Source organism: Hylobates moloch, unplaced genomic scaffold (genome assembly GCF_009828535.3).
Source record: "Hylobates moloch isolate HMO894 unplaced genomic scaffold, HMol_V3 SCAFFOLD_24, whole genome shotgun sequence".
NCBI lineage: Eukaryota > Metazoa > Chordata > Mammalia > Primates > Hylobatidae > Hylobates > Hylobates moloch.
Genome location: NW_026652299.1, coordinates 906,344 through 929,902, shown reverse-complemented (window position 1 = coordinate 929,902; position 23,559 = coordinate 906,344). Strand labels below are relative to the sequence as shown.

Sequence of the window (23,559 nt, the reverse complement as noted above, 5' to 3'; positions counted from 1 at the left end):
AAGGCCGGGTGCAGTGGCTCACGCCTGCAATCCCAGCACTTTAGGAGGCCGAGGTGGGAGGATCGCTTGAGGCCAGGAGTTCAAGACCAGCCTGGGCAACATGGTGAAACCCTGTCTAGGAAACAAGAAAAATCAGCCGTGTGTGGTGTCACCCGCCTGTAGTTCCAGACACTCAGGAGGCTGAGGCAGGAGGATCACTTGAGCCAGAGGTTAAGTCTGCAGTGAGCTGTGATTGTACCACTGCTCTCCAGCCTGGGCAACAGAGCAGGACCCTGTCTCACAAAAAAAGGAAGAAAATTAATTATTGTAATGGGCTGTAGCCCACAGAATAAATTGATATCCAGTAGTCTATAGAACGTAAGTAATTGGGTAAACATGTCAGTGAGGGGAGGGCCAGGTCTGTCTTATTAATTCTAATATAGAAGAAATTTGGGGAACAGGAAATTGCTGTTGCAGAAACCACACTGGTGACAGGTGCAGATCACAACCCTCAGTGGGCCAGGTGTGGTGGCTCACGCCTATAATCTCAACACTTTGGGAGGCCAAGGCAGGCAGACCACTTGAGGCCAGGAGTTCGAGACCAGCCTGGCCAACATGGAGAAACCCTGTCTCTACTAAAAATACAAAAATTAGCTGGGGCTGGTGGCGCGTGTCTGTAATCCCAGCTATTCGGGAGGCTGAGGTGGGAGAATCGCTTAAACCAGGAGGCAGAGGTTGCAGTGAGCCGGGATTGTGCCACCACACTCCAGCCTGGACGACAGAACCATCTCAAAAAAAACCCTCAGTTGCCATGAAGTGAATGGTGATGTGTGGTGTGAAGCAGGTGTCTGCTGAGTCTTGAGAAACCTCCCCTTGAGATGTGCACTGACCTCCGAGGAGACAGTGGTCACATCACAGCAGAACAGCAGAGGCCCCCTTAACCCAGCAGTCACCGCCGGGAGTGAGTCGCACAGGCAGCACCGACCTGGGGGCGTCCCTGAGGGCACGGTGTCACCTGTGGTTCTCTTGCCCAACTGCATGGCCTGAATGTAATCCCAAGGAGACATCAGACACAGACCCAAACTGAGGGGCCTTCTGCGAAGTGACTGGCAGCACTGGCCCAGTGTTATGTAAGATGTTATTTGGGGAACTGGGCATACACACTATCCTATTTTTAGAACTTTCTGGAAGTCTGAAATTATTTTGAAATGAGGAAAAAAATATGCTTTGTATGAAACTGTAGTGGAATAGATTGAGTCGATTCTCATTCGAAATATCTTCAAAGAGTTTCCAGTAGGCATGGTGCCGGCATGAGTGGTTTCAGCAGGTCACAGGCAGAGAAGCCGGAATCCCAAAATAGCGCCATTGTGTGGACAGCCTGACTCCTTACAAACGCGCACCGGCTTCCCAACGTTGCCTTTGAGTTTCTGGGTCTGGCTGCTGAATGTGTTGTGCTTAAGAATCCAGACACCCTGCTGTTCCTGCCAGAGCTTCTCACACGATATTTCGGGTAGTTCATCATCTGTCATGTGCAGAATGCATTTTATTTCTCATAGACGCTTGTCATGATAAGCCGGCCACATTATTAAAAGGCTCCCAGAGACAATTTCCAGAGCGTTTGCCAAGCGTTCCCCTCGGGCATGAGGTAAACCAGAGGCGGCGTGGTCGCAGGCCCAGCCCGTTGTTGCTTCCCAGGAGGGGAGGTCTGACCTGGAGGCCCAGAGCCCCCCAGGGTCGGGTCTGCAGCCCCAGGGCTGATGCGCGGGGCCTCGTTTGCACAGGCCGTGTAGCCGGAGCTCAGCACTGGACCTGCTCCACTCAGGCCTCGGGAGCAAGGCAAACTGCCTTCTTCCTGAAGCTTCCTGTATCGATTCCTCTGGCTGCACTAACAGATTACTGTAAGCCCAGTGGCTTAAAGCACCGCAAGCATTACTATTCCAGAGCAGAGTCCAAAAGGGGCCCAGGCCACACACGATGGCCCACACCTGTCATCCCGGCAGTTTGGGAGGCCAAGGTGGGAGGATCGCCTGAGGCCAGGAGTTTGAGACCAGCCCTGGCAACGTAGTGAAACCCTGTCTCTACAAAAAAAAAAATTGTTTTTGACTTACCCTGGTGTGGTGGCATGCACCTGTAGTCCCAGCTACTCAGGAGGCTGAGGCAGGAGGATCACCTGAGCCTGGGAAATAGAGGCTGCAGTGCACTATGATGGCACCACTGCACTTAAGCCTGGGAGACAGAGCAAGACCCTGTCTCAAATTATAAATAGCCCAGCAGGGCCGTGTCCTCTCGGCAGGCTCTGGGGAGAACCTGTTTCCCGCCTTCTCTGGCGTCGAGGCATCTTGGCAGGGCTGGGACTTGGCCCAACCTCAAGCCAGCAGTGCAGCCCCTTCAGATCCCTCCGACCCCTGCCCCTGTGCTCCTGTCTCTCTGGCTCTGACCTCCTGCCTCCCTCTCAGGACCCTTGGAACTGCACCGGGTCCTGCTAATCCTGGACCATCCCCATCTCGGTCCCAGACAACCTGATCTGCCATGTAAGCACCATGTTCACAGGTCCCAGGGGCCAGGATGCAGACATCTTCAGGGACCTTTTTCTGCCCCCTCACCTCCTGGTTGTGAGGCATGTGGGTGGCTCAGGCTTGGCCCTGGGCAGCAGCAGGTCCCTCTGGTGGGAGGGGCCCCAGGCCCCTCGTGGCTCTGGACGGCTGGGCACCTCGACAGGTGTCCTCACTCAGAGGGGAGGCTGGCGGCTTACTCGTCCACTCTGAAGAGCCAGGGGACGGGGGCATCCCTGAGGGCACTGGGGTTGGTCTGTGGGGCCCCCTGCCAGACAGGGCCGGACAGAGCGCGGTGCTTTGGGGCGGGGGATGGAAGCCCAGCCCCCTTAGCCTTCAGGGGCCTCGTGACCTTGGAGGAAGCAGAAGCGCTGTGGTGGGGGTGGCCCCTGCTGGACGGTGGCAGCACCACGGCACCCTCGAGGGTCACCTGCAGAGGCAGAGCCAGGTGCGTAGCTGTCGGCTGCGGTGGGGATGGTGGTTTGTGCAGTGAGGCCTGGGTTGTGCGTCCTGAAGCCCCAGGCCTTCCTGACTGGGCAGCACCCTCCTACCACCCCCTCCTACCACCTGCGCCCGCTGCCACCTGCCTGCCACCACCCTCAGCCCGCCACTAACCCCCCACCGCTCCTGCCAGCTCAGTTTTCAGGGGATATGGAGGCCCAGATGTGGCCCAGATCAGGGCAGCACAGGGCAGGTGCTTATGAAGTGTGGGGTTCAGTGAGGGGCTGAGCGAGAGCCTGGGCGGGGCAGGGGTCTACCCACTGGTGGGGGCTGCAGTAGGGGCCGGGGCAGCATGGTCCAGGTAGGGGCCCTTTGGGCAGCAGAGCCACAGACCCTCCCTGGGGTCCCAGCTCTTCTCAAGGCAGACGTGGGAAGGCATCAGCCCTCATGGGCGTCCGCTGGGGTGGGGATCCTGCTCTCTTTGAGGGGAGTGGCCTGGACGTGGGGCTGGCGGGGCTGGGATTCTCTGAGGCCATCAGTGCAGATACCAATCCCTGTGTCACAGACCACCCCAAACTCAGGACCACACACAGCATCTTCCGGCTCCCACTCCTATGGCTCTGGGGCTAGCTGGGCTCAGCCGGGTGGTTCACACGCAGGTGTGAGGAGGCTGGAGTCACTGAGCTCTGCCCTCGAGGGGTGGGCAGGGCTGGGCCCAGCACCTCTGTTCCTGGGCTCTGTCCGCGTGTCCTCTGCAGCGTGTAGGCTGCAGGGGGGCCCGGCTGTGTACGTGGAGGCGGGGCAGGGGCAAGGGACAAGGCAGAGGCCGCATCCTCCTGTGACCCCATGTCAGAGGTTACAGGCCGCTGTCCTGCACGGGCTGGGACAGTCACGGCCCACATCGCAGGTGGGAGTGGAAGGAGTGTTAAGTGTTAAACACACTGCGGGGGGAGGGGTCAGGGAGGGGAGGGAAGTGCTGAGAGAGGATAGGTGCGTAGATGGTGGATAGAGATGATGGTGACGGATGATTCACAGATGGCAGATAAACAGATGACAGAGGTAGAGGACGGGGACTGCTTGATGATGGATAAACATAGGGACAACGTTCATATAGACACAGATGACAGATTGCACAGATAGATGATGGAGGGATGGATAGAGGGGGATGGTGAGTGGAGGGGGCACAGGTAGGGCCCCCTGGGAAAGGCAAGCCCCGTCTGAGACTGCCTCCGCCTTTCCTGATGCGTGTCCACGACTCCCTCTCTGTGAGGCTGCGGGGCTCCTCCAGCCTGACTCTGCAGGGTGCTGTCTCGTGCCTGCCTCTGGCACAGGCCTGTGGCTCGTTCCCGCAACAGCCCCCATGAGATGGGTGACTCAGCCTCGGTCTCCCCGTCTGCTAAAGGCGTATGGTATCAGCCCGCCTGGGCACTGAGGGCTGGAGTGGACTCTGGTGTGGGCGGAGGATTGTGCCGAGGCAAGAGACTGAAGAGGCACAAACTGTTTCAGTCTAATAAAGACAATAGTGAGAATAAGAATAGTCAGAATACAACTTAGATCTACAGATGATCATGGACAATTATCAATCATTATAAACATTATTAATCATTAGCTTTTAATATTACTCTTTGTTGTATGACTAACATAACCTTGGAATAACCGGCAGGCATAGGGTCAGGTGCTGAGGGGACATTGTGAGAAGTGACCTAGCAGGCAAGAGGTGAGCCCTCTGTCACGCCTGCATAAGGGCTGCTTGAGGGCTCCTTGGTCAAGCGGTAACGCCAGTGTCTGGGAAGGCACCCGTTACTTAGCAGACCGCCAAAGGGAGTCTCCTTTCCTCGGAGGAGTCAGGGAACACTCTGCTCCACCAGGTTCCTGTGGAAGGCTGGGTATTATCCAGCCTGCCCTCAGTCATCCAGAGGCCTAAACCCCTCCCTGTGGTGCTTCAGTGGTCACACTCCTTGTCCACTTTCATGCTTCTCCCGTACTCCTGGTTCCTCTTTGGAGTTCGTAGTAGATAGCGGTAGAAGAAATAGTGAAAGTCTTAAAGTCTTTGATCTTTCTTGTAAGTGCAGAGAAGAAAACGCTGACGTTTGCTGCCTTCTCTCTCTGCTTCAGCTACCTAAGAGGGAAAGGCCCCCTGTCCTGTGATCACGTGACTTGCTTCACCTTGTCGATCACTTAGAAGATTCGCCCTCCTTACCCTGCCCCCTTGTCCTGTATGCAGTAAATACCAGCGTGCCCAGCCGTTCGGGGCCACTACCGGTCTCCGCGTCTTGATGGTGGTGGTCCCCCGGGCCCAGGTGTTTTCATCTCTTTGTCTTGTGTCTTTATTTATTACAATCTCTCATCTCTGCACACGGGGAGAACATCCGCTAAGCCCCGGAGGGCTGGACCCTACACTCTGGGGCAGAGTCGGCCTCATGGGCTCAGCCCATGGAGACAAGCAGGAAGAGCTGCTGGATTCTTATTTAAACACGAGAGAAACGGCCTTCAGAACGAGGACTTGCATGCACAGGCTCACATGAACGGCACGTTCTGCGTGTGACCGCACCCACCATCTGACCCCCTGTGCCTGGCTCCTGTCACTTAGCACAGCCTGTTCAAGCTTCACCTGTGTTGTGGCGTGTTCATGGCCGAGTCGCACTCTGTGGTGGGCACAGACCACACTTGGCTTATCCACCCATCAGCTGGTGGATGTTTGGGCTGTCTGCATTTGGGACTGTTCTGAGTATCGCTGGCTGGGCATGACGGCTCACGCCTGTAATCCCAGCACTTTGAGAGGCTGAGGCAGGTGGATCACCTGAAGCCAGGAGCTCAAGATCTGCCTGGGCAACGTAGCAAGACCCTGTCTCTAAAAAAATACCCACAAAACTTAGCTGGGCGTGGTGGCACACATCTGTATTCCCAGCTACTCGGGAGGCTCAGGAGGGAGAATTGGCCTGAGCCCAAGAGGTTGAGGCTTCAGTGAGCTATGATTGCACCACTGTACTCCAGCCTGGGTGACAGAGCAAGACCTTATCTTGAAAAAATAAATAATAAGGCCGGGCGCGGTGGCTCATGCCTGTAATCCCAGCATTTGGGGAGGCTGAGGTGGGCGGATCACGAGGTCAGGAGTTCAAGACCAGCCTGACCAACATGGTGAAACCCCCATCTCTATTAAAAATACACAAATCAGCCGGGCGTGGTGGCTCGCACCTGTAATCCCAGCTACTCAGGAGGCTGAGGCAGGAGAATCGCTGGAACCCGGGAGTGGAGGTTGCAGTGAGCCGAGATCGTGCCACTGCACTCCAGCCTGGGTGACAGAGCGAGACTCTATCTCAAAAAAAAAAAAAAAAAAGAAAAGAAAAGGAAAGATGCTGCTGAGAACACTCGTGTCTGCGTGCGTGTGGACGTGTTTTCCACCATCCTCGGGTGCATACCGGGGAGTGGGTTTCCAGGCTCCCACGGTAGCCCCATGCCAGCCTGTTTTCCAGGGCAGCTGCACAGTCTTACACCCACCAGCGCTGTGGGGGGGTCTAGGTTCCCCCATCCTCACCGGCACTGTCTGTTGGTAAACCCTAGCCTCCCTCCACCAGCCCCCTGCCAGGTCTTCACTGCATCCTGGTGTGATTGGCGTTTCCCTGACGACTAATGCTGCTGAATAGTTCCGGTGCCTGTCGGTGGCTGTGTGTCTTCCTTGGGGAAGCATGTGTTCAGATTCTTTGCCCTTTTTTAAATTGGTTCACTTGCCTTTTTATTATTGAGTTGTATGAGTTCTTTATAAGTAACTATTTCTTGAGGTTGCACCGATTTGGGTGTGAACTTAAACTCTACTGCCCGATGGTCACTGCTGAAAGGGGCCGGGGCTGGGGGAGGAGAGCACCTCCTAGGGTCCCGCATCAAGTCTGGGCCTCCTCCCCATGCCAAGTGCGTGATTCCGGCCCCAGAGGACCCTGCTGGTCCCAGGCCTCAAGAGATGGCACCTGGGGACACCTGGGCCGTGACTGGAGTGGTCAGGCCAATGCTAGCTGCTCAGCGGGGGAGGAAAAGATGGGGGATGGCAGGACCCCTGCCCAGGCGCAGTGCCCAGCTCCACACCTGCCACCAGCCCCTCGGTTATGGGGACGGCTCTCCACGACCCCCTTCTCCATGCCAGACCCCATCTCTGTTTGGAAAACGAAGCAAAAGATATGTTCAAATGCCCCAAAACCCAGTAAGCCAACCTGTGCACCCACCGTCCCTGGCATGTCATACTGGGGAGGCCCCTGAGGACTCCCTACTTCCAAAGAGATTTCCGGGTCTAGCCCCACTCCCAGAAAATCGTGCCGAGACCACCTCTGGTCCTGGCTGGTGTTTCCCCGTCCCCTGCATTTCGGGGCGCAGCGGCTATTTCTGGGGAATCCCCGTGTCTCCTTTAAGCCCCTCCCGAGCAGGGCTCCTTAGGGTCCATATGCTGCTGAGCGCCTACTCCAGGTGCCCGAGGGGTGGCAGGGCCCCCACGGCAGGCAGAAGGCCCAGGAGGGTCTGCGCAGGGCCAAAAGCACAGACGCAGAGGACAGGGTGGAGGCCACAGCCGGGGGGCTGCCCTGGAGGGGGCCGGCCACACGGGGGCCCAACACGGGGACCCAACATCACGACCCCCATCCCCACAGCTGAGGCAGGCAGAGCCAGGAGCTGCCCACCCCTGCGCTGAGCCTGGATGTTGAAGACCCCTCCTTGGCCTGCAGGGCGGCCTGCTGAGCTCTCGGCCATCGTGCGAGATACTGTCCAAGCACAGGTGATTTGACTGAATTAGCCCCGGCCCCTGTGCGGGGTGGAGAGGGAAGTGAACCTCCCCAGCCTCCCCTCCCCTGAGGCAGCTCCTGGTTGAGCAACTGCTCGGCTGAGTGTTGGGCAAGATGGTCGCAGAGCGGGGCCCAGCCCAGCCTCAATCCATTTGCCCCTTCCCTGGGGCGAGCCACGCTCTGCCTGTGCTGAGAGGTTCACCCCGCAGCTGCAGGCCCGGGAGGGACCAGCTTCCGATCAAAGTCGCCCGCGGGCCTACTGTGTGCAGGCCCCATGCTCAGGGGACGCTGGAGGAGTCGCCCTGCTCTCGGGAGCCCCGTGCCCAGGGCCTGCTGCACGGCTGAGTGGTCACAGGAGGCAGGTGCCTCTGGCTCTGGACGCGGGAGACGCTTGAGGAATGAGTGTCAGGGTCCCTGGTGCAGCCACGCAGGTCAGTGACAAGGGGCAGGAGGCTCAGCAGAGCTTGTGGGCCACTGGGCGTGAGCAGGAGGAGGCAGGCCGCCTGTCCAGGCCCCTCGCCAGCCGCTGCTGGCCGGAACAGCCTTTGACCAGCGCTGGTCTGGGTCTGGCCCGCCCTGAGCTATGCTGTTACATTCCGGATTCTTCCTGAGTCCTGGGCTCCCCTACTGCCCCGCCCAGCCCTGACCACAGCCATTCGGGGCAGCAGGATCTCAGGATGGCTGCGCTCTCGGGGGTCCAGGCAGGTACTTGCAGATCTCGGCCGGGCAGCCTCCTCTTTGGAACAATCCCCCTCAGCCCCAACATCTCTTAGATCTGCGCGGCTCACCCACCTCTGTCTCGTCCTCTCGTCCTCACGCCCCCCGGTCCCCTGAGCAATCCCACAGTTCCCTTAGCGGCATGGAAGGACAGAGAAGGCAAGACACCCTCCCGCTGGAGCCGCCCCACGGAGGAGGCCCCGGAACAGCAGGCAACCGATGGCCTTGGCTTGTGCCAGAAGCTCTGGCCTGTTGGGCACCTGCTCCCCTGAGGCCTCCCTGCTGCCTTTTCTATGCCTCGTATGATGGCCTCCTTGTCTTTGGCGACCTTGGGTAACGGCTCTGTTAGGGTGTGTCGCTTTGTTATATTGTTTTATATATGTTCCAGTCCTGAGGTGTGTGGCCTCCAGCAAGGGATTGAACCTCCCCGTGCCTCAGTCTTCCCAACTGAAAACGGGGCTTCAATAAGAAAATACACGTCGGCCGGGCGCGGTGGCTCACGCCTGTAATTCCAGCACTTTGGGAGGCCGAGGTAGGCAGATCACGAGGTCAGGAGATCGAGACCATCCTGGCTAACACGGTGAAACCCCATCTCTGCTAAAAATACAAAAAAATTAGCCGGGTGTGGTGGTATGCACCTGTGTCCCAGCTGCTGGGGAGGCTGAGGCAGGAGAATGGCGTGAACCTGGGAGGCGGAGCTTGCAGTGAGCCGAGATCGCACAACTGCACTCCAGCCTGGGCAACAGAGCGAGACTCCATCTCAAAAAAAAAAAAAAAAGAAAGAAAGAAAGAAAGAAAATACATGTCAAGCCAGCCGTGGTGGCTCAGGCCTGTAATCCTAGCACTTTCAGAGGCTAAGGCAGGCAGATCACGTGAAGTCAGGTGTTCGAGACCAGCCTGGGCAACATGGTGAAACTCTGTCTCTACCAAAAAATAAAAATATAGCTGGGCATGGTGGCACCCATTTGTGGTCCCAGCTACTCAGGAGGCTGAGGCAGGAGAATCACCTGACCCCAGGAAGCAGAGGTTGCAGTGAGCTGAGATCATGCCACTGCACTCCAGCCTGGGCGACAGACTAAGACCCTGTCTCAAAAAAAAAAAAAAAAAAAAAAGGAAAAAAAAAGAAAAGAAAATAGAAAATACAAGTCAGGCTATTTCTCCTAATACCTAGTGCAGAGCTGCTGCTATTAACGTTCGTCTGTATTTATTAGGCGACATTCTCCAAGCTCGTGCTGTGTGGTGGATTCTGAGCCTGGCACAGGGACCCAGAGATGAAAATGCCACCTGTCCCCACCCCAAAGCCTCCCATCCGAGGGAGGAGAAAGACCCGTGTGAACGGTTACAGGGAAAGAGCACGTGATGCCAGAGGGCACATGATCCCAGAGACGAAGACCAAAACAGGCTGCTGCGTTCTGCTTCAGGTGGACAGAGCTTAAGCAGCTCCGTAATTCCACGTCGGCTGGAGCAGGGGGACAGGTGCCTTTGGTGGCACTCTGGTCAGTGCAGCCTCAGTGGAGGCTGTTCCACATCCCATACCATTGCCCCAGCGATGCCACTTTGAGTGCAAATCCACACAAAACTCTTGCAAAGATGAGGTTGTGTAGACCGTGATTCTGATGCATTCAAAATGCTCTAAATGCCCCTATGCCAGTGACTGGGTGAACAAGTCATGGTCCAGTTGAACTTTTTTTGAGTTTTTTTTTTTTTTTTTTTGAGGCAGAGTTTCACTCTTGTTGCCCAGGCTGGAGTGCAGTGGTGCAATCTCGGCTCACTGCAACCTCTGCCTGCCAGGTTCATGCGATTCTCCTGCCTTGGCCTCCCAAGTAGCTGGGATTACAGGCATGCGCCACCACGCCCCGCTAATTTCTTTGTAGGTAGTAGAGATGAGGTTTCACCATGTTGGTCAGGCTGGCCTTGAACTCCTGAACTCAGGTGATCCACCCGCCTCAGCCTCTCAAAGTGCTGGGATTATAGGCATGAGCCACCACACCCAGCCGAACTTTTGAGTAGAATGCAACCATTCAAAAAGAAAGAGTCCGGGCGCGGCGCTCATGTCAGTAATCCCAGGACTTTGGGAGGCCAAGGCAGGAGGATCGCTTGATCCCAGGACTTCAAGACCAGCCTGGGCAACATAGGAAGATCCCTGTCTCTACAAAAAAAAAAAAAAAAAAATTAGAGACAGGGTCTCCCCTCTGTTCCCCAGGCTGGAGTGCAGTGACACCATCATAACTCACGCAGCCTCAGCTTTCCAGGCTTAAGTGATCCTCTTGCCTCTGCCTCCTGAGTAACTGGGACTCCAGGCCCCCACCGTCATGCCTGGCTAAATTTTGTATTTGTAGAGATGGGGTCTTGCCATGTTGCCCAGGCTGGTCTCGAACTCCTGAGCTCAAGGGATCCACCAGCCCGGGCCTCCCAAAGTGCTGGGATTACAGCCGTTAGCCAAAACCCTGTCTCGATAAATGAATAAATAAATGAAAGGCTACAGGCCTCAGACGTTCATTCTGGAAGGTGCTGAGGAATTTGTTAACAGTGGTTGCCTGGAAGGCAGTGGGGAGAGGCTTTCCTTTTTCAGTCTGGTATGTTCCAGTTTGTTTTCAGCCGGGTATACTGCATTAACCGTGTAAGAAGAAAATGGAAAGAATTTGAAAAGACGCTGGGGTGTGCAGAGGAAGGGCATGCAAGTCTGGGAAGAGGTGACATCAAAACCAGGTTTTTTTTTACCTGTCAGCCCCCATGTGAAGTCCCGGCGGGGCCCCTCAGCCTGCCTGAGTGGGAGGGGTGCCCAGAGGGTCCCATCTGTGGGTGGTGGGCGGCTGGGTGGGTCTCAAGGGGAGGCTCCATCTGGGCCCTCTGTGACCTCTGCAATGGGACGCTGGCGTTTGTCACCTGCTGGCCGTCCCTCCCAGGCAGGGATGGTGTGAGCGCCCTGGTCCCTAGAGCAGGATACACACACCTGCCTTCCACGAGCACCCCCATGCCCATGGTCTTAGGGGGCTCAGTAGGTGCCCTCTGCGCCAGCCACAGTAGGTGTGCAGGCTCCGTCCCAGCGCGCGCGGCGGCACGAGGGTCCCACCCAGGCCGGTCAGGTTTTGGGGCGGCCTCGCGCCCAGGCAGGTGGGACGCTGCGCGCGGATGGGGGGCGGGCGGCGGGCGACTTCCCGGCGGGTCCCCGGGGCGCGCGGGCTGGGGGCGCCGGAGCGGCCGAGGGAGGAGGCCACACGCTCGCCTGCACCGCTGGGGGCCGCCCGCGGGCCTTGCCGGCCAGAGCGCAGCGTGCGCCCCGGGCCCTGCGCCGGCACTCGCTCAGCGACCGCGGCGGAGACACGAGCGGCGGCGGCGGAGCCCGGAGGGCGGCGGGAATGCGGAACCGGCGCGCGGGCTGAGGCCGCCCGGGATGGCGCAGGGGCGGCGGCGGCGGGCGGCCTGCGCGGGGCCCTAGCGAGCCGGGCTGACGCTCCCGGCCCCGGCCCCGGCATCGGCATCGCGGGCGCATCGCGGCCATGGCCAAGGAGCGGCGCAGGGCGGTCCTGGAGCTGCTGCAGCGGCCGGGGAACGCGCGCTGCGCGGACTGCGGCGCCCCGGGTAGGTGTGGGCCGGGTGGGCGCGGGGCCGGGTGGGTCCGGGGTGGGCGCAGGGTGCCGGGTAGGTCCTGGGTGGGCCCCGGGGACCGGGCGGGGGACCGCGGACGCCGCGGGGGTGGCGGCGCTGAACACCGGGCCGGGTCGGCGCTCGGATGGGGCCCGGGCCCGGCTGCACCTGCGGGGACCCGGACGTCTTCCCGGGCCGGGCGGAGCGGGGGGCGCCCCCAGGACCCCCGGAAAACCCCCTGCCGCCGCCTCCCCTCCCCCGCCGGGCTGCGTGTCTGACGGTCACCGCGGACCGCCCGCCGCGTTGCGAAAGCTTGGGCTCCGCACAGAAAGAGGAAATCGGGGCTGGCTGCAGGGAGGGAACGGGCCGCCGGCCGGAGGGCTCTGCTGGGCTGTGGGGTCCGCCGGCTCCGGGGCCACCTCGCGGTGACGTCATGCCTCACTCCCTTCCCGCACCGGGGGTCCCTGGGTGTGAGCGGCGCCCCTCCCCCGGCTCCCTGCACCTGGCTGCTCCCGGGCGGGCGCCAGGACAGGTGAGGCCTGGGAGAGGTGGGGCGGGACGCAGGTCCTCGTCCACCTGCCGCCCGCCCGTTCGTTCTCCTCGCCGGGCATCCCTGACTCGGTTCCCAGGTCTGTGGGATTTCAAGGCACTGGAGTCCCTCCCTTCCAGGCCACTGGTCCTGCCATTGGCTGTGAACGGGGCCCAGTGCCCAGACCAGCCCTGCCCTGCTCCGGAGCTGTCAGCCCCAGGCCGGCTGCGCTGTGGAGAGAGGGCCCCACCGGAGCAGTCCCGCCACCCCAGGCACACCAGGAATCTGGGGGCCAATAGCCTGAGCCCCTCAGAACAAACCTAAACTCACCAACGGTGACTGAGGTCCCCAGGGAGGGAGCGGGGGAAGACCTTGCATTTGCCTGGGAGGTTCTGGTTCAACATGCAGTCTCTGGACACCCCGGAAATAGGACCTGATTCCCTCTGGGATGGAGGGGTCTCTGCCAGCCCCAGGTCGTGGTGGCTGCTGTCCAGCCGCAGCTTGGCTGGAGAGGCCACACCAGGAGCTGGGGTGTCCCAGAGGGGAGATAGTGACAGGCTTTTCTGGAAAGACGGGCAGGACCCACGGCCTTTCCATAGTCTCCTGAGACAGGACGGCCACAGGGCCAGTGCAATGGTGAGGTGGGGGCGGCCCCCTGGGCTGGCTCACCCCAGACTCTCTCCCCCTAGACCTTTATTTCCTCCTGTTCAGGAATGCTCCCCAGGAGAGCCAGTGGGAAAGGGCCTGGCCTGGGGTTGCTGTGGCCCTTGGGGAGGGGAGCTGGGCTGGCCTCTCAACCTCTGCTCCCTGGCCACACAGCCTGGGAGCAGCTTCTCCGGACTCAGGGCCCCTCTCCAGCGGCCCTCTGAGCCTCCCAGCCTGGAAGGAGGAAGAGGGGACTTCCTTGGCCTGCTGGGTCCTTCAGTGGCCCTCCCCTCCCAGTGGGTGCAGGTGTGCCCGGCCCACCTGCTAAGCTTCCGGCCTGGCCCACCCCAGAGCTGTTCTCGGCCCTCCCCATGCCCCACGCTGCCGGGCACAGGGCCGCACCTCTGCCTCGTCAGAATCGGTCCATGACCTCAGTGACTTGTCTCCTCTGTCAGGTAGTGCCATGGAGGGGGGATGCTGTGAGGGGTCGCTCTCATTTCATAGCCAGAGAGACTGATGCCTTGCAAACTGGAGCTGTCTTAGGGGACATGAGCCACACCCGGCCGCTGTGCTTGTCCTCACTCCCCAGGGCTGTGGCCACAGGGTGGAACAGGAGGTGTTAGGAGGCAGGGGGCTGCCCGGCCCCCCATGACCCCATGGCACATCCTCGAGGGCTCTATGCTTCTTTGCTGATGCCGGCTGCTCTGGGACCTCCTGTTTCTGCTGTGGCCCAGCTGGGTGACAAGGAGCCACTCCAGTGTTGATGGGGCCTGGGGTGGCCAGCATGTTCTGCTGTCCTCAGAACACTGTCCTGTGCACTGGCTCACAGCTGGTGCAGACCTGGACAGCAGGATATCACACAGTCCCAGACCACCTCTGAACGCCAGGCCTGGGGCTGCTGGGGTGGACTTGAGCAGGCCCCACCCACTGATCGTATGAGGGAAGCAGTCTTGGGGTCTCTGCGGCCTCCACAGAATCTCCTTCCAAACTCTCCCCATGATCTGTCCCAATAGTAGGTTCCCCTGACCTTGAACAGGGGGCATCACCTAGCGGCCACCCACAGAGCCCTTCATCACAGGCCTGGCAAGTGGGCGAGCTGGGGCGTGCTTGGACCCATTGTCCTGCAAGACCTGGGTGGGGGTCTCCATCCTGGGGGGGTTTGGGGGAGGGAGGAGGTGCCTCTGTACATCCTTGGAGCTGCCTGCCTAATCGCAACAGAGGGCAGGGACCAGGCGCGGTGGCTCACGCCTGTCATCCCAGCGCTTTGGGAGGCCGAGTCCAGAGGATCACTTGAGGCCAGGAGTTGGAAGCTGCAGTGAGTCGTGATCACACCCCAGCACTCCAGCCTAGGCCAGAGTGAGACTCTGTCTCAAAAAAAAGAAAAACACACATATTGTCCTCTTTGAGTCTCAGCCCGTCTGATGACCTGGAAGGACTGGGGTGTCTGAGCTCTTTTGTTCTTTTTTGTTTTATGATAAGGTCTCGCTCTGTCACCCAGGCGGGAGTGCAGTGGAACAATCTCAACTCACCGCAGCCTCTGCCTCCAGGGCTCAAGCAATCCTCCCACCTCAGCCTCCTGAGTAGCTGGGACTACAGGTCCATGCCACCATGCCCAGCTAATTTTTTTTTTAAGACAGTCTCTCGATGTCACCCAAGCTGCAGTGTAGTGGCGCGATCTTTGCTCACTGCAACTCCCGGTTTCAGGAATTTGGCCAGCATGGGTGAAGGTGGGAAGAAGGCTGCTGAGTGTGGGCGGGGGCTGGGCAGACTCCCTTCATTCCCCAGGGCAGCGGCCCAACTAGGTTGGATTCTTCTAGATTCTCCTGCCTCAGTCTCCCAAGTAGCTGGAGTTTCAGGCATGCACCACCACCCCTGGCTAATTTTTGTGTTTTTAGTAGAGATGGGGTTTCATCATGTTGGTCAGGTTGGTCTCGAACTCCTGACCTCAAGTGATCCACCTGCCTCAGACTTCCAAAGTGCTGGGATTCCAGGTGTGAGCCTAATTTTTGTATTTTTTTGGTAGAGACAGGGTTTTGCCATGTTGGCCATGCTGGTCCCGAACTCCTGGCCTCAAACTGTCCTCCTGCCTTGGCCTCCTAAAGTGCTGGAATTACAGGCATGAGCCACTGTGCCTGGCCTGTGTGTGGACTCTTTAACTGGGTTGGAGAGCAGGTGGTGACTGGCACTTCCTGTCACCTGGGTGTCTGAGGCACCTGGAGCACCAGATGGACCCGGCAATCTCAGGGCGCCCTGGACCCCCGGGTCAGGAGGCCTGGCTCTGAGAGGAAGTCTGTTCCTAAGAAGCAAGAAGATGGCTGGGACCATCTGGTGGAGGTCCTGGTGGTTCAGGTGTTGCTCCTTCATTCCACACCTGAGGCCCCAGCCAGGTCCAGGCTCTGGGGTGGCCCCGGCCGCTGGTAGGCAGAGGTGACCCTGGAGGCCAGTCCTCGAGGCTCAGTGGGACCGGAGCCCGTGCTTGCAATGCTGATGGGGCGGACTCAGCTCAGCCTCCTCATTCAACCCAGGAAGGCTTTAGGGCAGAGGTGACATTTCAGAAATTGCTGGTAGCAATTCCCTTGGTGGGGAGGAGTTTCAGGAATTTGGCCTGGCATGGGTGAGGGTGGGAAGAAGGCTGCTGAATGTGGGCGGGGGCTGGGCAGACTCCCTTGACTTCCCAGGGCAGCGGCCCAACTGGGTTGGATTTTTCTTTTTTTGAGACAGTCTTGCTCTGTCGCCCAGGCTGGAGTGCAGTGGCGTGATCTCGGCTCACTGCAAGCTCTGCTTCCTGAGTTCATGCCATTCTCCTGCCTCAGCCTCCTGAGTAGCTGGGACTATAGGTGCCCACCACCACGCCCGGCTACTTTTTTGTATTTTTAGTAGAGATAGGGTTTCACCGTGTTAGCTAGGATGGTCTCCGTCTCCTGACCTCGTGATCCGCCTGCCTCGGCCTCCCAAAGTGCTGGGATTACAGGTGTGAGCCACCGCGCCCGGCCGGATTTTTTTTTAAATAATAATTTACTTTCTCATCATTTTGAGCTCACAGTTCCAGGGCCTTGAGCACATTCACCTCACTGTGCCACCGCCACCACCGTCATCTCCAGAACCTCCTCATCTTCCCAAACTGAAGCTCTGTCCCCATTCAACAAGGGCTCCAGATTTCCTCTCCCCAGGCCGGGGCACCCACCCTTCTACTTTCTTTTCTTTTCTTTCTTTCTTTTTTTTTTTTTGAGACAGAGTCTTGTTCTGTTCCCAAGACGAGTGCAGTGGCGCATTCGCAGCTCACTGCAACCTCTGCCTCCCGGGTTCAAGTGATTCTCCTGCTTCAGTCCCCTGAGTAGCTGGGATTACAGGCACCCACCACCACGCCCAGCTAATTTTTGTATTTTTAGTGGAGACAGGGTTTCGCCATGTTGGCCAGGCTGGTCTTGAACTCCTGACCTCAGGTGATTCTCCCAGCTTGGCCTCCCAAATGGCTGGGATTACAGGTGTAAGCCACCACGCCCAGCCTCTACTTTCTGTCTTTATGAATCTTACGACTCCGGGGACCTCGTAGGAGTGAAACCATGTGGTATTAATTTTTTTTTTTTTTTTTTTTTTGAGGCATAGTCTCGCTCTGTTGCCCAGGCTGGAGTGCAGTGGTGCGATCTCAGCTCACTGCAAGCTCCGCCTCCCAGGCTCACACCATTCTCCTGCCTCAGCCTCCCAAGTAGCTGCGACTACAGGCGCACGCTGCCACGCCCGGCTAAGTTTTTTGTATTTTTAGTAGAGATGAGGTTTCACTGTGTTAGCCAGGACGGTCTCAATCTCCTGACCTCGTGATCCGCCTTGGCCTCCCAAGTGCTGGGATTACAGGCGTGAACCGCCGCGCCCGGCCGGTATTCATTCTTTTGTGACTGGTCAGTTTCACTCCGTCTAACGTCTCCAGGTTCACAGATGCTGTGGCGAGTGCGGGGATTTCCCTGCGTGTGAAGACAGGATCATACCCCGTGTGGATGGACCACATTGCATGCGCCCATTTGTCTGCAGGCGGACACTGGGCTGCTCCCACCTCTGGGCCATTGTGAGCACGAGGGCGCAGATGTCTCTTTGAGACCCTGCTTCAGGTTGTTTGGATCCGTACCCAGGACTGGAGTTGCTGGGTCCTATGGCCATTCTGTGCTTACCTGGTTGAGGAACTGCTAGACAGCTTTCCCCTACCTGGTTTTGCACTCAAGCCACAGGCCAGCAGGTCACACGTGCCTGCTTCCTGCCTGCCTGCCCTGTGGCCGGGTGTGGAGGGCTGGTGCGGGTGATGAGCTGGCAATCAGGGCTGAGAGGAGCTGGAGGCCTTTCTCTCTGCCCTGAGCCTGGAGGCTCTGGCCAGGCTCCCCCCGGACTTCAGCCTAGACCGGGCCCCCTCTCCAGATGCATTGGAGCTGTGGTGTGGGCCAAGGTTACTGCTTTGTGGACTCCTTGGGCCGCTGCGCCGACCGTGACCACAGCCAGCTTCCCCCGACGCACAGACGCTGTGAGCTGGACCTCAGCTCTGGACAAATCTTGGGGTAGGTGTGGCGCTGCTCCTGCCCCCAGGCCCTGTGCTCCTAGGCCACTGCCGTTTTAGACTCAGAGGCATTTGCCAAGCCTTGCTCTGTGGCAGTACCTGGCAGGCAGCCGCATCCCCCGACTGCTTCTCCCATCGCCCGTCAGGTGGCTGCATGGCCCCACTTTGCAAATGAAAGAATGAGGAAACAGGAAGGGACTTGGCGGGGTCCAAGGTGGCTGAGGCGGCACGTGGCCGCGTGGCCAGGAGGTATGTGCTCACGTGCCCAGGGGAGGCAGAGGCCCACAAGGGCTGAACTCCCGTGGTGCCCTCCCCTGGACTCCAGCGGGCAAGGCGCCTTCCCCCGCTCCATGCACGCGTACTGAGTGCCTTGCCCTGCGCAGCCGGGGCTCAGGGAGACCGGACCAGACCAGGCCTTTGCTCTCAGCATCTGCTGTTCCTTGGAGGGGAGACAAAGACAGACAGATGGTGACGGCACTCGGGGACGGGGAGGGCCAAGGGTGGAGTAAGAATTGTGAGTGACGGCCGGGCGCGGTGGCTCACGCCTGTAATCCCGGCACTTTAGGAGGCCGAGGCGGGAGGATCATGAGGTCAGGAGATTGAGACCATCCTGGCCAACATGGTGAAACCCCATCTCTACTAAAAATACAAAAATTAGCTGGGTGTGGTGGCACGCGGCTGTAATCCCAGCTACTCGGGAGGTTGAGGCAGGCGAATCGCTTGAACCTGGTAGGCAGAGGTTGCAGAGAGCCGAGATCGTGCCACTGCACTCCAGCCTGGGAGACAGAGTGAGATTCTGTCTCAAGAAAAAAAAAAAAGATGTAGAATCTTGGATGCCACATAAATGCGTTTTCAGGAAGGAGTACTGGGCACCTGCAGGCTGGGAAGTGGGTCAGGGAGGAGCAAACTGACCCCAAGTCACTGTCTAGGTGGTGGTGGTGACAGCTTGGCCGGGGGGTGAGAGGCCAGAGGGGGTCGCGGCACCTGGAGATGCATTTGGAGGAGTTCTGCTAAGACCGGGGCAGAGACCTGCAGTGACAGCTCGGCCTGGTGTGCAGGGGAAGGCCTTGCAAGTGACTGTTTTCCTCATGGAGGACGAGGCCAGGCCACGGGCCAGCGGGGAGGGAAGCCGAAACTCAGGCCACCATGGAGCGCTTCTGCAGGGCGTGTTCCGTTCAGAGGCTCAGGCCTCGGTGGGCGCAGAGGTGGGCTCCGTACTGAAGGACGGAGGGAGGGGCGCGGGGCAGAGGGCATTGCACTGTTGGACCTCGGATCCCAGCCGGGCAAGGGGGCAGGGCAGACATGGGGTGAGGAGGGAGGGACGGACATGGCTGGGTCAGGTCCTGCAGATTCAGGATGGGGGCTGGGGCTTGGGGGTTGTGAGTGGGAAAGGCCCAGCTGGAATAGAGTGGGTTCAGGGCAGGCCGTGGGGCGGACAAGGTGTGGGGTGAGGAGCAGGTCCCAGCAGCTCGGGGTCCTCGGTGGAGGAGAGAGACAGCCCCTCCGGAAGAGGGAGTGGGGTAAAGGGGCTGGTGGTGTCGGGGTGGGGGCAGCCGTGCACCTCACAGGTCAAAGGAGAAGCGAGGAGGCCAGTGTGCCCAGAGCAGGGCGGGGAGATGGGGTCAGAGGTGGCTGTGGGGCCACGCAGGGCTGGGGGACGCTGTGAGGGCTGCGCTGTGACTCTGGGTGGGATGGGAACCATGGGAATTGTGTGAGCCGAGGAGTGTCCCAGCCCACAACTTGTCACAGGGTCCAGGACAAGTAGGGCCAGCGCGGGAGCTGGAGGTGCGTGGGATGCTGCTGCAGTGACTGAGGCCGGGTGGCCGTGGCTAGGCCTAGGGCGGGGAGTGAGTGTGGGGAGGGTCAAAGCCTGGATCGTCTTGAAATATGTGCTGGTCAATGGGATGTCGGGGTGTGGTGGGCAGAGTAGAAATGAGGACACCCAGGCCTTTAGCCAGCACCTCACTCGCTGAGATGGGGACGTGGGAGCAGCGTCCAGTAAGATGGGAGGGGCCTGCGATGTGAGATTCTGAGAAGCCTTGGTGGCCGCCGAGGGAACAGCAGCCGCACGGGCAGCTCTGGAGGAAAGAGGCCCGAGGTAGAGACAGGGGCCGTCAGTGTGTGAATGTCTCTCTCTCTCCTTTTTTAAAAAATCAAGGTCAGGCGTGGTGGCTCACACCTGTGATCCCAGCACTTTGGGAGGCTGAGGTGGGAGGATCGCTTGAGCCCAGGAATTCGAGGCCAGCCTGGCCAACATGGTGAGACCCCCATCTCTAAAAAAAAAAAAAAAAAAAAAAAACCCAAAAATTAGCCAGATGTGGTGGTGCACACCGGTGGTCCCAGCTACTCAGGAAGCTGAGGTGGGAGGATTACCTGAGCCCAGCAGGCCGAGGCTGCAGTGAACTATGATCGCACCACTGCACTCCAGCCTGAGTGACAGAGACCCTCTCTCAAAAAAAACAAAAAACGAAAAAAACCAAACCCCAAATTGAGGTGCAATTCATATGAAATATTAACCTTTTATAGAAAATTTTTTCATAAGGATGGAGTCTCGGTGTCTCACTGTGTTGCCCAGGCTGGCCTTGAACTCCTGGGCTCCACCCATTCGCCTCGGCCTCTCAAGGTGCTGAGATTGCAGGCGTGAGCTGCCCCGCCCAGCCTCAAGTTAATCACTTCAAAGTGAAAATTCAGTGGCATTTAGAACATTCACCATGCTGTTCAACCACCACCTCTATTGAGTTCCAAAAATAGGGTTTGACAGCCAAGAGACCAGATGGGCCGCAGAGGAGTTGGCCCTGTGCGAGGGCCCTGAAGAGCGTGGAGGGGCGTGGGGAGGGGTCCCAGAGAGTGGGCTCCGGGATAGGGTGGGTCCAGGAAGGACTGGGGATGGCCTTCACCGTGGGGTTCCCGCCATGGGGTTGGAGCACCAGGAGGGAGAGAGGGTGGGAGGGCAGGGGGCAGGGCAGAGCCTGGAGGGGGTCCTTGGGGGATTCTGAAAGTGCACTGTGTCTGGGTGCTGCTGGGAGGGATCCAGGAGAGGGGCACGTGCCCCTGAACCGGGTGGGGGCCAGCGGATCTGGGTCCTGGGAGGGCCTGTTCCTAGGGCCAAAGGGCCCCATCCTCACAGTGGAATGGGACCAGGGCCACCCGTGAGTGTGAGGGGGCGGGGGCCTGGGGCCTGGGCAGAGAGGAGGTGTGGGCTGCCAGCCCCTCCAGGAGCTCCAGAGGTCACTGCCTCTCTGGCCGGGATCCTCCAGCCGGCGGGAGCCCGGATCCCTGCAGGGGCCGCAGGTAACTGGGAGACAATATGTGGAAAACAGAGGTGGAGTTGGAGAGGGGCCTCGGTCTTGGCGTGGGGCCGGGCGCTGTGTGCCCGGGGCCTGGGTCTTGGCGTGGGGCTGGGCGCTGTGTGCCTGGGGCCTGGGTCTTGGCATGGGGCCGGGCGCTGTGTGCCTGGGGGACAGCCATGCATGCTCCACCTCACATAGCTGTGAAGGGTGGTGGGCACCGGAGCCCCTCCCCCAAGGGCGCCCTCCCACCTCAGCTGCCCCTTGCATGCCTGGCCAGAGCCAGCGTCCGACCCAGCCTCGATCGCACCGGGATCTCTGCTGTGTGTCAGCCTCGGGAGGGCAAAGGTCTCTGGAACCACGGCCCCATGGACAGGCTTGGCTACTGCCCTTCCCCCCGCCCATGCCCCAGCCTGGGCCTTGGCTTGGGGGACACGCCTGCCCCACCTGGCTCAGCCCAAGGATGTGGCTCACCTGCCCAGGTGCCCCAGACCAGCTCCGGAAATGGTGAGAGGCTGAGTCATCTCGGGTGTCCTGGGAGCAGGTAGGGCAGAGCGGGGCTGGGAGGAGGGAGGGAAAGAGGCTGGCGGCTGTGGGCAGAGTCTCTGAGGAGGAGGCAGCTCCTGGAGACGGTGCTGGCAGCCTGGATGTTTGTGGGGGCTGGAGCCTTGGGCCTGCCCCTCCCCACCTGGCGCTCGGCGCCTCCATCTCCACCACCACATCAGCCATGCTGCAGCCACCCTTGGGCCCAGTGTGCACGTGCTGGCCTTGTGGCCTGTCCTGGGGAGAACACAGGCCGTGGATGCCGACTCCAGGCATTTTGGAAGGAAATTCCACAGTCCTGGGAGCCCAGAAGTGGTCCTGGGCAGAAGCAGGGCCGGCCCCACGGTTCAGTGCCCCAAGTGGAGGGGGCAGCTGGAGTGCAGCCCAGGCTTAGGGAGAGGCTCTCCTGCTTGGGTCTGTGGGGGCCCTGCTGCTGGGGCGTCAGACCAGCTCCCCTTCCACCCTGGAGGGTCTCTGAGAGTGCGCGCCGCGCCCCTTTTCGCTCCGATGGGCTGCGGGCATTTGCAGATGCAGGCAGGCCTGGCCATGCCCAGCAGCCTGAGAAGGAGGCCTGCCCAGCCCAGCCTCGGCCACTTGGAAAACAGAAGGGTCAGAAGGGTCAGCCCGTCCCTTCTGCCTTGGGGACCAGCCAGCCTTTTTCCTTGATGGAAGCTGGGGGGCTCTAGCTCCCTGTCTCCCTGCACGTGCACACACACACACACACATGAACCCACCCTGCAGAGCTTCAGCATAGTCGAACCAGGAGGCCACCTTATATTTCAGTGCCTTCAAGGGCTCGGAGGGTCATCTCCCAGAGACCCAAGGCCTTAAGACATTGCCCACAGTCACCCCGCCGGGCTCTTCCCTCCCAGGGTCTGAATCTCTCTTTAAAACAGGGTCTCAGGGAGGGTAGAGTGGGGATGGTTAACGGGTACAAAGAATAGAATAAGATGTAGTATTTGATGTCACAACAGGATGACGATTGTCAACAATAATTTATTGTACTTTTAAAAATGACTAAAAGAGTATAATTGGATTGTTTGTAACACAAAGAAATGATACACGCTTGAGGTGATGGGTGCCCTGTTTGCTGTGATGTGATTATTTCACATTGCATGCCTGTAGCAAAATGTCTCGTGGACCCCGTAAATATATACACCTACTATGTACCCACAAAAATTAAAGATTAAAAGTTGTTAAAAATAGGCCAGGCTCGGTGGCTCATGCCTATAATCCCAGCACTCTGGGAGGCCGAGGTGGGTGGATCACCTGAGGTCCGGAGTTTGAGACCAGCCTGGCCAACATGGTGAACCCCGTCTCTATTAAAAATACAAAAATTAGCCAGGCGTGGTGGTGGGCGCCTGTAATCCCACCTACTTGGGAGACTGAGACAGGAGAATTGCTTGAACCCGAGAGGCAAAGGTTGCAGTGAGCCAAGATCGTACCACTGCACTCCAGCCTGGGTGACAGAGTGAGACTCTGTCTCAAAAAAAAAAAAATAATAATAGTGTTAAAAAATAAAGAAAAATAAATAAAACAGGGACTTGGTTAGGTGAAGTGGCTCATGCCTGTCATCCCAGCACTTTGGGAGGCTGAGGTGGAAGGATTGCTTGAGCCCAGGAGTTAGAGACCAGCCTGGGCAGTATAGCAATATCTTGTTTCTACAGAAAGTTTTTTAAAGTAGCCGGGTATGGTGGCACGCACCTGTAGTCCCAGCTACTCAGGAGGCTGAGGCGGGAGGATCACTTGAATCCAGGCAGTCGAGGCTGCAGTGAGCCATGACTGCACCACTGCACTCAAGCTGGGGCAACAGAGCAAGACCCTGTCCCAATAATAATAATAATAATTCCGATGAGGTCAATTTATCTCTCCCTCCTCCTCTCTCTCTTCCTCCTCCTCTCTCTCTTCCTCCTCCTCTCTCTCTTCCTCCTCCTCTCTCTTCCTCCTCCTCTCTCTCTTCCTCCTCCTCTCTCTC

General features: G+C 58.9%; 1 protein-coding gene across 3 annotated transcripts in view; it reads left to right on the top strand.

Moving 5' to 3' along the window:
* Positions 1-11,551: 11,551 nt before the first annotated feature.
* Positions 11,552-23,559, top strand: part of ADAP1 (ArfGAP with dual PH domains 1) — a 56,241-nt gene continuing 44,233 nt past the window's right edge. Inside the window, exon 1 of one of the 3 annotated variants that reach the window (XM_058434360.1) lies at positions 11,552-11,566. Coding sequence is in view for 2 of the 3 variants with exons in the window: in XM_032145875.2 (XP_032001766.1) it covers positions 11,953-12,034 (82 nt within the window). In the remaining variant the exon portion in view is untranslated. Of the gene's footprint in view, positions 11,567-11,744; positions 12,035-23,559 lie in introns of those variants that run through there. The other 2 variants (XM_032145875.2, XM_032145873.2) reach the window with 2 other exon arrangements.